This window comes from Oryctolagus cuniculus, chromosome 4 (genome assembly GCF_964237555.1).
Source record: "Oryctolagus cuniculus chromosome 4, mOryCun1.1, whole genome shotgun sequence".
In the NCBI taxonomy this organism is placed as follows: Eukaryota; Metazoa; Chordata; class Mammalia; order Lagomorpha; family Leporidae; genus Oryctolagus; species Oryctolagus cuniculus.
The window spans coordinates 80,835,163-80,848,874 of NC_091435.1; the positions used below are offsets into that span (position 1 = coordinate 80,835,163).

The window sequence follows — 13,712 nt, forward strand, 5'->3', positions numbered from 1 at the left end:
TGTGTGTCCAGGTGCTCCCTAAACACTCCTTGTCAAGCGGAAATTCGCCCCGAAGAGGGGGCAGCTTAAGCACCCAAGGCCATTGGTTACAGCCCTGACCTCACATGGAAATTCCCTGCAAGACCAGGAGAAGCACCTGGCTCCTGGCTTCAGATCAGCGCGATGCGCCAGCCGCAGCGCACCGGCCGCGGCGGCCATTGAGGGGTGAACCAACGGCAAAAGGAAGACCTTTCTCTCTGTCTCTCTGTCTCACTATCCACTCTGCCTGTCAAAATAAATAAATAAATGAAATTCCCTGCAGAGCTCGAGAAAAACTAGAGAGGAAAATCTAGGAGTGAGTGCTCCAGGTGACAGCCCTGCTGGGAAAGGGGAGGGCGTGGGGACCAGGCAAGCAGGGACCCATGCCACAGCTCCCGCTAAGCCTGTGAGCCACTGCAGGGATGAGGGGTGTTCTAGAAAAGCCATACTGCCGGCGCCGTGGCTCAATAGGCTAATCCTCCACCTTGCGGCGCCGGCACACCGGGTTCTAGTCCCGGTTGGGGCGCCGGATTCTGTCCCGGTTGCCCCTCTTCCAGGCCAGCTCTCTGCTATGGCCAGGGAGTGCAGTGGAGGATGGCCCAGGTGCTTGGGCCCTGCACCCCATGGGAGACCAGGAAAAGCACCTGGCTCCTGGCTCCTGCCAGGATCAGCGCGGTGCGCCGGCTGCAGCGGCGGCCATTGGAGGGTGAACCAACGGCAAAGGAAGACCTTTCTCTCTCTGTCTCTCTCTCTCACTGTCCACTCTGCCTGTCAAAAAAAAAAAAAAAAAAAAAAAAAAAAAAAAAAAAAAGCCATACTGCACTGGTCACAGTGAGAAGGCTCTCCCGTGAGTCTCAAGGCCCACGTTGGGGCACTGTGGCTATTCCTCATGTCCCTGGCCTGGGCGCTCACTCTGAAACGGGAAGAGGTATTGCCATTTAGAAACTCTCTGTCCCTGTGACCCTGAAGAGACTGAGCATCATGACGGGAAAAGCAGACACCTGTCTGTGGATGGAAAGGACACACACCAGAGGTCCTGATCCAGTGTTACTGACAGCTGGAGCTAACCAGGGAGATAGGCAGTGAGTCTCCAAGGCCTGCACTGTAGTGTACCTGGCCCAGCATGGCTGCAGGCTGAAACTAAGTCTTTGGGGCTCACTGTTGTGGGAAATGGGGGTGAGACATGAAATGGACTCATAGGTAGGTAGTAAACCCAGTTCATGAAAAAATAGGCTTAAACTGTAGGCATTGCAGAAGAAAAATACTGCCAAAAACAAGAATGAGACTCAGCCACCTGCTGGGAAATGAAGAACTCTCTAAAGACATCGGTGTTGCTCAGGTGTTTTAGCCTGCACTTCGGGAGTGGGTGGAAAGGGCTTGAAAATCCTGAAATTATAGACATTCAGGTGACTTACACAGAAAGAAGAATATTGGGAAGCACAAGTCTGGGGAGAGGTGAGGCTTTTGAGAAAAGCCTATTTAGTTATGATAATACTAGAAACCTTGTTCCTGTGTGTTAGCCTCATTCCTCTTCCTACCTGGTTATGACAAGTTGCCTCCAGCTGCTTTAGACCAACATTCTAACAATCTGACTCCAGTTATAACTCCATATATGGAGTTATAATCTTATGGAAAGAGGTTGCTGTTTTCCCACTGGTGTCTGCTAAGTAAGGTCTCACCATTCATGCTTGTTGCCTGAAAATGGGTCATGTGATAAGTCTGAACCAGTCTCTGTGACTGGCCAAGCCCAGGTCACGGGCTCATCATTGAAGCAGAGGGTGGACAGGGAAAGATGTCAACCACACCCCAAATCATGGTCTGAAAATCGAGGAGGCTGGATCCTCACCGAAGAGTAAGGGTGGGATTACAAAATAGAGAAAGCATGGATGGTGAATAGGCAGGGAAGATGACTCCATGACTGGTTCTCAAAGTGTGGTCCCTGTATCACACAACAGCACCACCAGGGAACTTGTAGCCATGCGATGTCTCAGGTCCCACCCCAGACTTACTAAATCAGAGCCAAATAATCTGAGTTTTAACACCCCACCACCACCACCTTGCCATACCAGTGATTCTCAAACAATGCTGCATAATACGGACACCCAGGAAACTTTTCAAACTATACTAATGCCAGGGTGGGCATTTGTCCAACAGGTTAGGACACCATTGGAAAGACCCACATCTCATTTTGGAGTGCCTGAATTCGTGTCCTGAACTGTTCTTAATTCCAGCTTCCAACAGGTGCATTTCCTGAGAGGCAGCAGGTGATGGGTGGCAGTTGGGCCCCTGCCACCCACATGGGAAACCTGGCTTGAGTCCCCCACTTTGATCTCTCCTAGCCCCATCCATTGTGGGCATTTGGGGACTGAGTCAGACAATGAAAGTACTCTTCTCTCTCTCTCTCTCTCTCTCACACACACACACACACAAATAAATAAAAATTTAAAACCACTGATGCCCAGCTGCAGTAGTTCTCAAACTTGCTTCCACTCTGGAATCACTGAGGAATCTGAAAAATATGCCTAGAATTTTAAAAAGCTTTCCTTTAGTACCAGTGTTTAAAAAACAATTGCCTTTTACCACCTCTCCTAAATTTTCTTCAAAACATGAACTTAAAACATCTGGATACAGGCTAAAAGATCTAGGTGCCTGTTTTCTTAATTTTATCATCTCAGATGTTTATTTTCATTGACTTGAAAGAGAAAGAAAAAAGGAGGGGGTCCCACTATCTGCAGTTTGGGCATCCCATATACGGGTACTGGTTCGGGACCTGGTTGCTCCACTTCCAATCCAGCTCTCTGCTATGGCCTGGGAAAGCAGTGCAGGATGGCCCAAGTCCTTGGGTCCTTGCACCTGCGTGGGAGATCCAGAGGAAGCTCCTGGCTTCTGGCTTCGGATCAGAGCAGCTCCAGCCATTGCAGCCATCTGGGAAGTGAATCAGCAGATGGAAGACCTCTCTCTCTCTCTCTCTCTCTCTGCCTCTCTGCCTCTCTGTACCTCCGCCTTTCAAATAAATAGATAAATCTTTAAAAAAAAAAAAAAAAAAGCACGCAAGAGAGATTCCATCTGCTTGTTCACTCTCCAAATGTCCACAGTAGCCAGGGATGGGACAGACTGAAGCCAGAAGCCCAAAATTCTATCCTGCTCTCCCATGTGAGTGGTAGGGGCCCAAGCACTTGAGCCATCACCCTCTGCCTCCCAGGTTGCATAAGCAGGAAAACTGGATCAGAAGTGGAGATGAGACAAGTCCAGGCACTCCAATACAGGATGCAGGCATCCCAAGCGGCAGCCTAACCCACTGCACCACAACACCTGCCCCAATAAACCTGATCATTTATCTGACATCGATTCACTTTCCTTTCTTATCCTTGGTGACACTATCCTAGTGCTAGTTCTATAAGGACTAGAATTGGTTTTGTTCACTAATGTAGACCCAGTGCCTAGAACACAGCCTGCACATAGTAGGCACTTAAAATAAGCATGTGCTAAATTGATGAATAAATCTGGAATCAGTTAACATCCCAATGGTATTCAGACGTCCTTGTCAGATTGTAGACATTGGCTAGTCTCGTTCTGGAAAGCACGTGAGGATGGTAGTGGGACACTTGGCTTATCAGTATCTAACCCCAGAGCTAGTCTCTAACATAACCAAAAATGTGCTGACCCTGTCAGCTTAGGGTGCAGAGATCTTCCAATGGGTTTTCTGCCTTTAAGCTGAGAGTAGGACGGATTTCTGGATTAGAAGGACGGGTGGGAACACGCCTGATGGGTCCCTTCTGTATGTCCAGGCCTACGTGAGAGTCTGCAGGTTCTCTGATCTCTGAAATAATGGCTGAGTATTCCTCCAGCATTTAACGGAAGCCAGCTCCTGCAAGATGATGACATCCACCCCTGGCAAAGAACTGTGACAGAAAAGTGATCCAGTGTCACCCAAACACAAAGACCCAGAAGGAAGATTTAAGTTAAAAAAAAAAAAAAAAAAAAAAAAGGACCTGATTACTCACCAAGGAATTCTGAAGCAGCTTGAACTACTATCAGGATGCTCAAAAAGGGCCACGAGAGGCGAATAGGGTACAGAGCAAATGCTGATGCTTGAACCACAGTACCCAAACTGTGGAGCATGAGAAGATGCAGTGAACTTCCAGAAGGGCCGAGCAAACAGGGCATTTTTTAATCTGGGCTCTTAAGAAAAACGAGACGAGTGTTGTCCTCGGTGATAAAATTAAACAGGAGTGTTGCTGGGAGTCAGAACGGGAACCTGGGCCCCAGGATTATCGCAGGGGATTAAGAACCCTGGGTAGTGCCAGGCAGCACGATGAGACTGACCAGCAGGATGGTCCGTGAGTCAGGGGTCTTGGGAGTGGGCCACAGGAACAGGCTGCACTTGGACGTCTCCATTTCCCGATGTGGCAGAAGGAGCACCAGGGACACAGTCCCTGCTCAGCAGGACAGTCTCTGGCGCTTCTCACCACAGAGGCTGTCAGGGACTTGGCAGTGGTGGAAGGGAAGGTTTCCTCTGACTTGAGGTCCCACCGTACCTTTGGGGGGAAGCTTTTTAGTGTTTTTCTTTAAAGTCAAACCATTGAGATCCCATCGTACTTCATTCACTTGGTTTCCTCAAATGTAGCAGGGAGCCCTGTTTAGTACGCGTTTTTTGCTCAGCACCCTTAAGTCCTCTGTGCAGGTTCGCTATTGTGACTCAGGACATTGTGGTACTGTCACTGACCCAGCAGCTCCTGCATGTGAACTGCACGGCAGATGCCGCGGGCACAAACCCAAGCAGGGCTCAGACAGTGAAAGGAAGCCCCCCACACCTGGTGGCTCCTGAAAGCTCTGTCCCCTGGGGGCAATGGGTTACCCGAGTGACCCACCTCCTGTTTCTCCCAAACTTCCTGATGACTATGATAGCTGTGTTTCCAGCAGGCCCTCTCCCCTCAAGCTGGACGCAAGGAAGCGGGAGAGATGCCTGTGGGTGAGCCACGCAGTGGCTCATGGGAGTCTAGTGGTCCAGGTGGACTTGGGGGGGGGGGGGGCTTGTGGAAAGTAAGCGTAGCGGCGAAACATGGGGAAGACTTAAAGAAGAAAGGGTAGGGATGCGAGTATAGGGAGGGTAGATCCACTGGGTGTATCTGGGAGAGGATGGCAGTGGAATTCTTCCACCGGAGGTCAGGCCCTGGGAGTTCCTGAGGCATTCATTCACCCGGAACTGTTAAACGTCACTTCTGCCGCAGGTATGTCCATGACATGTCTTCTAAAGTTCTGTTTGCAATCCTGTACTCCTGTGTGGAGGAGTTCTTTTTTCTTCTTAATGAGGAAACTTAAGATCAAAGGTGAAGTGACTTGCCTGAGGTCAAACAGCTCAAAGGCAGCAAAATTGAGCTTTGAGCTTTGGTTTTATAGTGCCAAGCCCACGGTGCTTTTGCACGACTTCAGTGAAGTTGGAGAGCTGCTATTCGCCCATTTCTGTAAGGCGCTATCCTCGTTTTTTTAGTAAGCCTGAGGGGCGGGGCGCGTCGCTGCCTCTGTGCAGAGGGCTGAGCCCCTGCTGGAGAGAAAAGCCCTTACTTTACCGAGTCCCAGTCCGCTCCTCTCCCACCTGTCTCGCTTAGTCGTGTATTTTCAACCCAACCTGACTGTGATGGACTTTGTGGGGAGCCAGCGGCATACGGCAGCAGCAGCAGTTACCGTGTTCCCGCGGCTTTGCGACCACCAGGCTCCCCGCATCCGTAGGCGGATGCGCACGATCACAGCCGTCGCTCGGGCCCCGGGCTGCAGCCCACAGCTGGACTCGGAGCTCCGCCCCTGGCCGCCCTGCCCGCCTCCGCAAGGTGGCTCTGGCGCCCAGTAAGTCGGAGCCGCGGCTACCCAGCCGGCACTGGACAGCCGGGGGCGCGGGCGGCAGCTGGCTCCCCGGCGGCAGCGGCGGCGACGCTGAAGTTTTCTCCACTGCGCCCTTGTTCCCGGCTAGCGCCCCGTGCCATGCGGGAGCCCTGGGGCCGCGCGGCAGCATGAAGAGCGGCGACCGGCCTTACACCCGCGGTCCCTCTCTGGGCTGGTTCTTGGCTAAGTGCTGCTGCTGCTTCCCGTGCAGAGGTGAGGGGCTGTCGGCGTGGCTGCCTCCTCCCCGCGGTACCGGTGGGGCTGCACGCAGGGGAGAGAGGGCGGGCTGGGGGCGACAGGGGCGCGGGACTGGCGGGGGGAACGGCGGGCTTCCCCCAGTCTTCCGGGCAGCGCGCGCTTGCTGGCGCTCTGTCTCCGGGAGACGAGGGCTTGGATGCGGAGCTGCAGTTGGGAACTCAGTTACTTGCCAGCGACTTCGGATGCCCGGGTGCCGGCCTGCTGGGGGGTGGGGAGGGGGACCAGAGCTGCGGGTGTCCCTTCGCTGCTCATTGACATCGGAATCTCAGCCGCGGGATTAACGTATGACTCGTGCCTGTAGGAATGTGTTTGACACTTGCCTTTACGCCAGGAACTATTTTTGCCAAGGGACAATTTTCTTATGGGACAGGAGCGCTCGGATCTCTGCCTGGGCTTTCTCAGGCCAGCGTGGATTTACAGCTCTGAACTGGAGCTCGTTAATTAACCAAGAACTCTCCTTGTACCCAATTAGGACTGTATTTAATTATTCTGCTAATTTTAATGTTGTTGAGACATGCAGGAAGTAACCGATTTCTCCCCAAGCAGCCTACAAAACAGGAGGGTGAGAAAGATCACAACTGTGTGGCCTCTCCTGAGAAAGAAATCGCGACCTTCCTAGCCAGAGCAGCCGTCCCTAGCACCGCTCACCTCACCCCAACACTGCAGCTGGGAGAGTAGGGGGAGGAAAGCCGGGTGTGGCTGGAAGTGAGGACAGAGCCCTCTCTGTGACATTTGCTCTTTTGTAAATCCCACCTATTGAGTCTAGCCTTCACCCCCCATTTACAGTGCTGGGGGAGGGGTCCTCCTCCACCCAAAATCCCCATAAACCTTTGAGTACGGGTGAATAAACTTCATCCAAGCGACCCTTCACCATCCTCTGTGACATCCACACAACACAGCCCAGACAAATGCTGTCCACTGCTAGGAAAACTAATTAAATCTGTAGGACCTTAATGCAGGTCATTAAGGTTCCTAATCCCAGCATTAGAGCCTCTCGGTCCCTGCGTTAATTAGGACAGCCTGGACATACTGGTGTCCAGCGCTGCAAGGCAGACAGGGCACCCGGGACCCTCCAAGCCTGGTTCCCAAGATTCAGAAGCAAGGCTGGGAACTGAAAGAAGGGGGCATTGGAGAGGGGAGGAAGCCGGAAATGGCCTTCGGGAATCTGAGTGGGTGGGTTTGCTGCTTTCTCCGTGCAGGGTTTCCAGCAGGATTTCTTGGAGTCCGTTTCCGGTCGGGGTGGAATGTGGGGGACTGGGCTGTGTTTATCCGAAGCCCCTGCAGCTGCCTCCTTGAGTCCAGATGTGCGGTAGCCGCGCTTCCCTACTGGGTGATTCTCCCAGGGGTCTTTCCCAGCTTTGTTTGTGAATTGCCTTGGCTGTCCCACCCGCTGTGGTGCAGGGGAGGGGACTGGCGCCTCCCGCCTGGGGACTGGAAGACTAGGAGCCCTCGGCTAGAGGCAAAATGTCCGAGTCACCAAAGCAGCATAAAAGGGACAGGCAGTGGGGGGGGAGAAGGGGGTGACTCTTTGCCATCTCTCATTCTCCTCCTTCCTCTTTCCTGGATCTGAAACACCTGCAGATGGAAAACGGTCTCAAGTCTGAGGAACAGGGTGGGGGCTGGGCACACTGATGGAGACTGAGATGCTGAGCCATCACCTTGGGACCCTACCCTCTTCCACCACCCCCAAGCTAGCTCTGAAAAGAGAGATGGGGGTCTCCACTTGGCCTGCAGGCATCCATTCAGAAGGAGTGAAAAGCTAAGGCCTCGGTTGAACCTGAGTGCTTGCCGGGAGCCCCAGGACTCAATAGGGAGAGGTTTGCCCAACAGCAACCCTGAGAAGGGCGGGGTGAGGCCAGGAGGCCATGCACAGCAGGGAACCGCTGCCTCCCTCCCAGGGAAACCAGTTTCTCTGGTCTCACCGACTCACTACAGCTGAAGGGCTGCCGGGAGAGAACTTGGCTCTCCCTGCTGCCCGAGTAGCTCCACTCTGAAGCTCCAGGGCTGAACCCACTGTGGAGATTCTTTCGTCCAGGGGCCTTGCCCAGTGGTATGTAGAAAACTGAAAATTATAGTAAGGAAAAAAGAGAGATGAGGTGAGAAGGAAGAATGGCGGCCAGTACGTTTATAACTGCCTTTTTTTGAAAGTGAAAAGCGACCCAGTATGAGGTAGTGGCTTGCATGCGTCTGCAGGGTGATAAATCATGGACATCACCCTGTAAGGAGTTTTGGGATTGCCTTGGCCAGTTAGACTGTCCTCTGGCCTGAACAAATAGGTCAGTTCTGGAGACGTCTTCAGGAGTTAAAACTTTTGAAGAACAATTTGTTGGGCCTAGAGGTGCAGATACCTCCCACGGAGCAGTTCCTGGGTTCCACACCTGGCTCCACTCCAATTCCAGCTTCCTGCTGATGTGCACCCTGGGAGGCAGAAGGTGATGGCTCAAGTACTTGGGTCCCTGCCACCCATGTGGGAGACCTAGATTAAGTTTCTAAGTTTCTAACCTTCTGCTGCAGCCCTAGGTGTTGTAGCCATTTGGGGAGTGAACCAGCAGATAGGAGATCCCTCTCTTTCTCTCTGTTTCTCTCTCCTTGTAATTAAATAATTTAGGAAAAAAAAAAAAGAAACTTGTTTCACAGAGACAAAAAGGATTTCACATTACCATGGAAGTTGCTAAGTTATGTGTTGCCCTGGAATTTGTGACTTCTTATATCCAGGAACCTGGAGATTTTTCTGACCTTTAAGGGCAAAGCAATTTTAGAGTCTTTAATTTTGTAGTCACCTTGTAATTATCACTGGATATGTAGACAAAGTACCACCTTGAGTGCTTTTTCTCCTTACTGTGCTTCTCTGCTTCTCTGTCGCATGGATTTTATGTCTACTTATTTACTGCGGTATCCGTGTCCTGCACGGCAGCCCCTGTGCCAGTGTGTCTTTCCTTCGAGACTGACATGGTTCAGCAGGGTGAGCATCCCAGAGGGGAGGAGTAGGGGTTGGTGACTTACCCAAGCTGGAAGGTTCACTGGGAAGAGGTGTTCCCAGGGTCCTTTTTTTTATTATTAAATATTTATTTATTTGAAAGGCAGAGTTACAGAGAGGCAAAGGCAGAGGCAAAGAGAGAGAGAGAGAGAGGGAGAGAGACCTTCCATCCGCTGGTTTACTCCCCAGATGGCCACAATGGCCAGAGCTGTGCCAATCCAAAGCTAGGAGCCAGGAACTTCCTCTGGGTGTCCCACGCAGGTGCAGGGGCCCAAGGACTTGGGCCATCCTGCACTGCTTTCCCAGGCCATAGCAAGAGCTGGATTGGAAGTGCAGCAACTGGGACTGGAACCAGTGCCCACAAGGGATGCGGCGCTGCAGGTGGTGGCTTTATCCGCTATGCCACAGTACTGGCCCCTCCCAGGTCCTTTCACAGCATTGGTAGTTAGGTTCCTGCCTGACTCTGTGCCATGGAGGTGTGGGTAAGGGTTGTGGGTGTTCAAAGGGTATCAAAAGCCATCCTCATGTATAATTCTCTCTTCTTCTCCTACCTTTTCCCAGAATCCTTCACTAGGAACATAATAATTAGATGTGAATGTTTCTTTCTTGACCTTAAATTAATACTGCTGGGCCGGCGCTGCAGCTCACTTGGCTAATCCTCCCCCTGCAGCGCCGGCACCCCGGGTTCTAGTCCCGGTTGGGGAGCCGGATTCTGTCCCGGTTGCTCCTCTTCCAGGCCAGCTCTCTGCTGTGGCCCAGGAAGGCAGTGGAGGATGGCCCAAGTGTTTGGGCCCTGCACCCCATGGGAGACCAGGAGAGGCACCTGGCTCCTGGCTTCAGATCGTCGCAGCACACAGGCCACAGCGCACCGGCCATAGCAGCCATTTGGGGGGTGAACCAACGGAAGGAAGACCTTTGTCTCTCTCTCTCTCTCTCTCACTGTCTAACTGCCTGTCAAAAAAAATTAATACTGCTTATGTTATAAATGGAATTTAATTTGTGAAGCCATGATACCACATTCCTTCAGAAAGTACAGGTAACCTGCAAAAGGCACCCCTGTGACATTCACTGTTGCTGACTTTAAGTCACCACCCAAGGGACAAAATCCTTGGGACCTCGAAGCATATGCTTTTATTTCTTCATCTTCCAGAAAGTGGCTTTACCATGGAGATAGCGTAATTGACCATTTAGTACGTATGCGTTTTGCCAGTGTCACTGCTGGTTTTCTTTGCCCCCTGGGGATATAACCTGATCTGGGCAGGTGTGCCTCACCCACACACTGTCCCCAACTCATATCCTGTGCTCCTTTCCCATATCTGATTCTCCGACATAGAAAGTAGTAACATGATAATTCATTACCCAGATAGCAGCACTGACTGCCTGGCAGACACAGGGCTGTATGATTTGTGTGGGGTGAGGCAGGCATGGGAAGCTGTGTCCTTGGATCGCTGACAAGCTTGTACACGTGTTGCCCCGATAGGTCCATGGGCTATGTACTTTCAAGTCCTACCTTTGCAATATCATAAAAATTCAGACTCTTTTTTTTCAATGCAAGATAACTTAAAAAGCCAACAACAACAACAAAACCACACATGACCGTTGGGCATTTTACTCCTGACCCAGGCCAGGGATGCCATGGGCGTGCCATGCTGGAGCAGTGTTATTAGTGTTCTGGTTTGTTGTAATCCTTTTGAGAACCTGGATACTAATCTCTCCTGCCCTAAAAGCATGCCCCATCTGTTAGAAGTGCTGCTTCCCCTTGGTGAGTGAAGGAGCGCACAACCTGCCTGTTCTTGACACAAACTCTAGGCTTTCCCTGCAGGAGGGCTCTGAAGAAGCCGGGGGTCTGAAGCCTGAGTGAGCTTCTCAAGCAGAAGGACCCACATCCTGGAAAGCTGGGGCCTCAGGGACCACCTCATCACATCACCTCCTTCCCCACGGGAGGGGCCATCTCATCACATCACCTCCTTCCCCACGGGAGGAGTCTCAGGGACCACCTCATCACATCACCTCCTTCCCCACGGGAGGAGCCTCAGGGACCACCTCATCACATCACCTCCTTCCCCACGGGAGGGGCCATCTCATCACATCACCTCCTTCCCCACGGGAGGAGTCTCAGGGACCACCTCATCACATCACCTCCTTCCCCACGGGAGGAGCCTCAGGGACCACCTCATCACATCACCTCCTTCCCCACAGGAGGAGTCTCAGGGACCATATCATCACATCACCTCCTTCCCCACGGGAGGGGCCTCAGAGATCATCACATCACCTCCTTCCCCACAGGAGGGGCCTCAGGACCACCTCATCACATCACCTCCTTCCCCACGGGAGGGGCCTCAGGGACCACCTCATCACATCACCTCCTTCCCCACAGGAGGGGCCTCAGGGACCACCTCATCACATCACCTCCTTCCCCACGGGAGGGGCCTCAGGACCACCTCATCACATCACCTCCTTCCCCACGGGAGGGGCCTCAGGGACCACCTCATCACATCACCTCCTTCCCCACAGGAGGGGCCTCAGGGACCACCTCATCACATCACCTCCTTCCCCACAGGAGGGGTCTCAGGGACCACCTCATCACATCACCTCCTTCCCCACGGGAGGGAGCCGTTCTGTGGCAGGATTGGAACTGGCCCTCTGCCAGGGCTCTTCCCTTGCTGCACCCCATTGTTCCTGCACAGGTGGCTTCAGAGGTGGGGCTGACCCGACAGAGAAGGGCCGACCTCGTGTCCACGCTGCAGTGTGGGTGTTGACGGGGCGGTGATGTGGTCTTGGGGTGCCTGCACCGCCTGGAGCTGTTTGGAACTGGGCCTGCCTGGTCTGCTTTGCGGGACTCTTCCGTCCCAAGACCACAGGAGGCAGCACACACACTAGAGCCGCTTGTGCATTCTTGTTAATAGCTGTGTGTGTGTTTCCTCCTGTTTCAGTTCTTTTTTAAAAAAAGATTTATTTTTTATTTGAAAGAGTTATAGAGAAAGAGAGAGAGACATAGAGAAGAGAGATGTTCCATCCTCTGGTTCACTCCCCAGTTTGCTGCAAACTGGGCTGGCCCAGGCCAAAGCCCCAAGCTTCATCTGGTCTCCTACATGGGTGAAGGGGCCTAATCACTTGGACCATCTTCTGCTGCTTTCCCCAAGCCCTTAGCAGGGAGCTGGATTGGAAGTGGAGCAGCCTGGACACAAACCAGCACCCATGTGGGATGCCGGCATCACAGGCTGCAGCTTTACCTGCTATACCACAATGCCAGCCCCTTCTGGTTCATTTAATTCAGAAGGTCCCTTTCCCCCTTTCTCTCTTATTCCTGTACTGCTTCAGGTAGAAATAAATCAGTGAAATGCATTCCTGTCGTTCCATCTTTGCACACCTCTCATTTTTATCTAACATGGTGTTTTAATTCACTTGGTGATGTTCAGGTGCCAGTGACATGCCAGCCCTGTGCTGAGTACCTGGGAGAATGGCTGGGCATCAAAATGATGCTTACCCCACTGGGTGGCTGGGAGGAGTGGTTAAGATAGTGTACAGAGCTCAGCATGGCCCCAAGCATAGAAAGTGCTGCTATTAATGATAATAGTATTTGTAACACTGTAGACACAGACTCCCTTCCCCAGAGGATTCCCTGGATCCACTGGGTGGTACCACTGTAATCTTAAATTCCTCAGCATTTTCTGGTCTTGGCCCAACCCATTGTCACTGTGGCTCAGTGCTCTGGAGTTGTTGCTATGGGGAAAGAAAGCTTGTCCTCTCCTTTCTTTTTTTTAATATTTATTTTAAAAGACAGTTACAGAAAGGCAGAGGCAGAGGATTTTCTATCCGCTGGTTCACTCTCCAAATGGCAGCAATGGCCAGAGCTGCGCCAATCTGATGCCAGGAGCCAGAGCTTCTTCTGGGTCTTCCATGTGGGTTCAGGGGCCCAAAGACTTGGGCCATCCTTCACTGCATTCCTAGGCCATAGCAAAGAGCTGGATTGGAAGTGGAGCAGCCGGGACTCAAGCTGGTGCCCATATGGGATGCTATCCCTGCAGGCAGCAGCTTTACCTGCTACACCACCATGCCAGCCCCTCACCCAATACATTTGCCATGTTTCCTTTTATTTTCTTTCTACTTATAAGGAAACCCAGGACATTTACGTGAAACAAAGTAAAAACATTCAACCAATCAAACTGTCCTCTACTTTTTAAAATTTTGTTAATCCAGTAAAAAACGTGTAACACTTCTAATGGTCTCCTCACTGTGTACCACAGACAAGAAGCTTCAGTAAATGATATGGCAGGACACCTAAGCATCCCCAGATGATCCTTCTCTTGGGGAGTCTGGAGAATCAGCTTGAAGTTCCATCCCGAGAGCCCATGTGGTACAAACAGAAAGGGCAAATCCCTCACGTAGCCTGCACCTTGACTTCGCCTAGCAGTCTGGTTAGAAACAATCTTCTGTCATGGTGCAGCCAACACTCACTGCACATCATTTACGTGTCAGGCTTGGCTGGTTCTTCATCAGGCTGCCTTTGCTTACACAAAAGTCACCACCCACCGCCCACAGGCCGTTATCCCAACCCCGAGGATGCAGACATTTGGCT

At 52.0% G+C, this 13,712-nt stretch overlaps 1 protein-coding gene across 32 annotated transcripts in view; it reads left to right on the forward strand.

Moving 5' to 3' along the window:
* Positions 1 to 13,712, forward strand: part of KALRN (kalirin RhoGEF kinase) — a 783,799-nt gene that overhangs the window by 646,214 nt on the left and 123,873 nt on the right. For 2 of the 32 annotated variants that reach the window (XM_008266780.4, XM_017347044.3), the window contains exon 1: positions 5,284 to 6,111. The exons of 25 other annotated variants lie outside the window; for them this stretch is intronic. In XM_008266780.4, the coding sequence (XP_008265002.2) occupies positions 6,027 to 6,111 (85 nt within the window). In that variant the 5' untranslated portion in view covers positions 5,284 to 6,026. Of the gene's footprint in view, positions 1 to 5,283; positions 6,112 to 13,712 lie in introns of those variants that run through there. 5 more of the 32 variants (XM_017347048.3, XM_017347051.3, XM_017347047.3 and 2 more) reach the window with 4 other exon arrangements.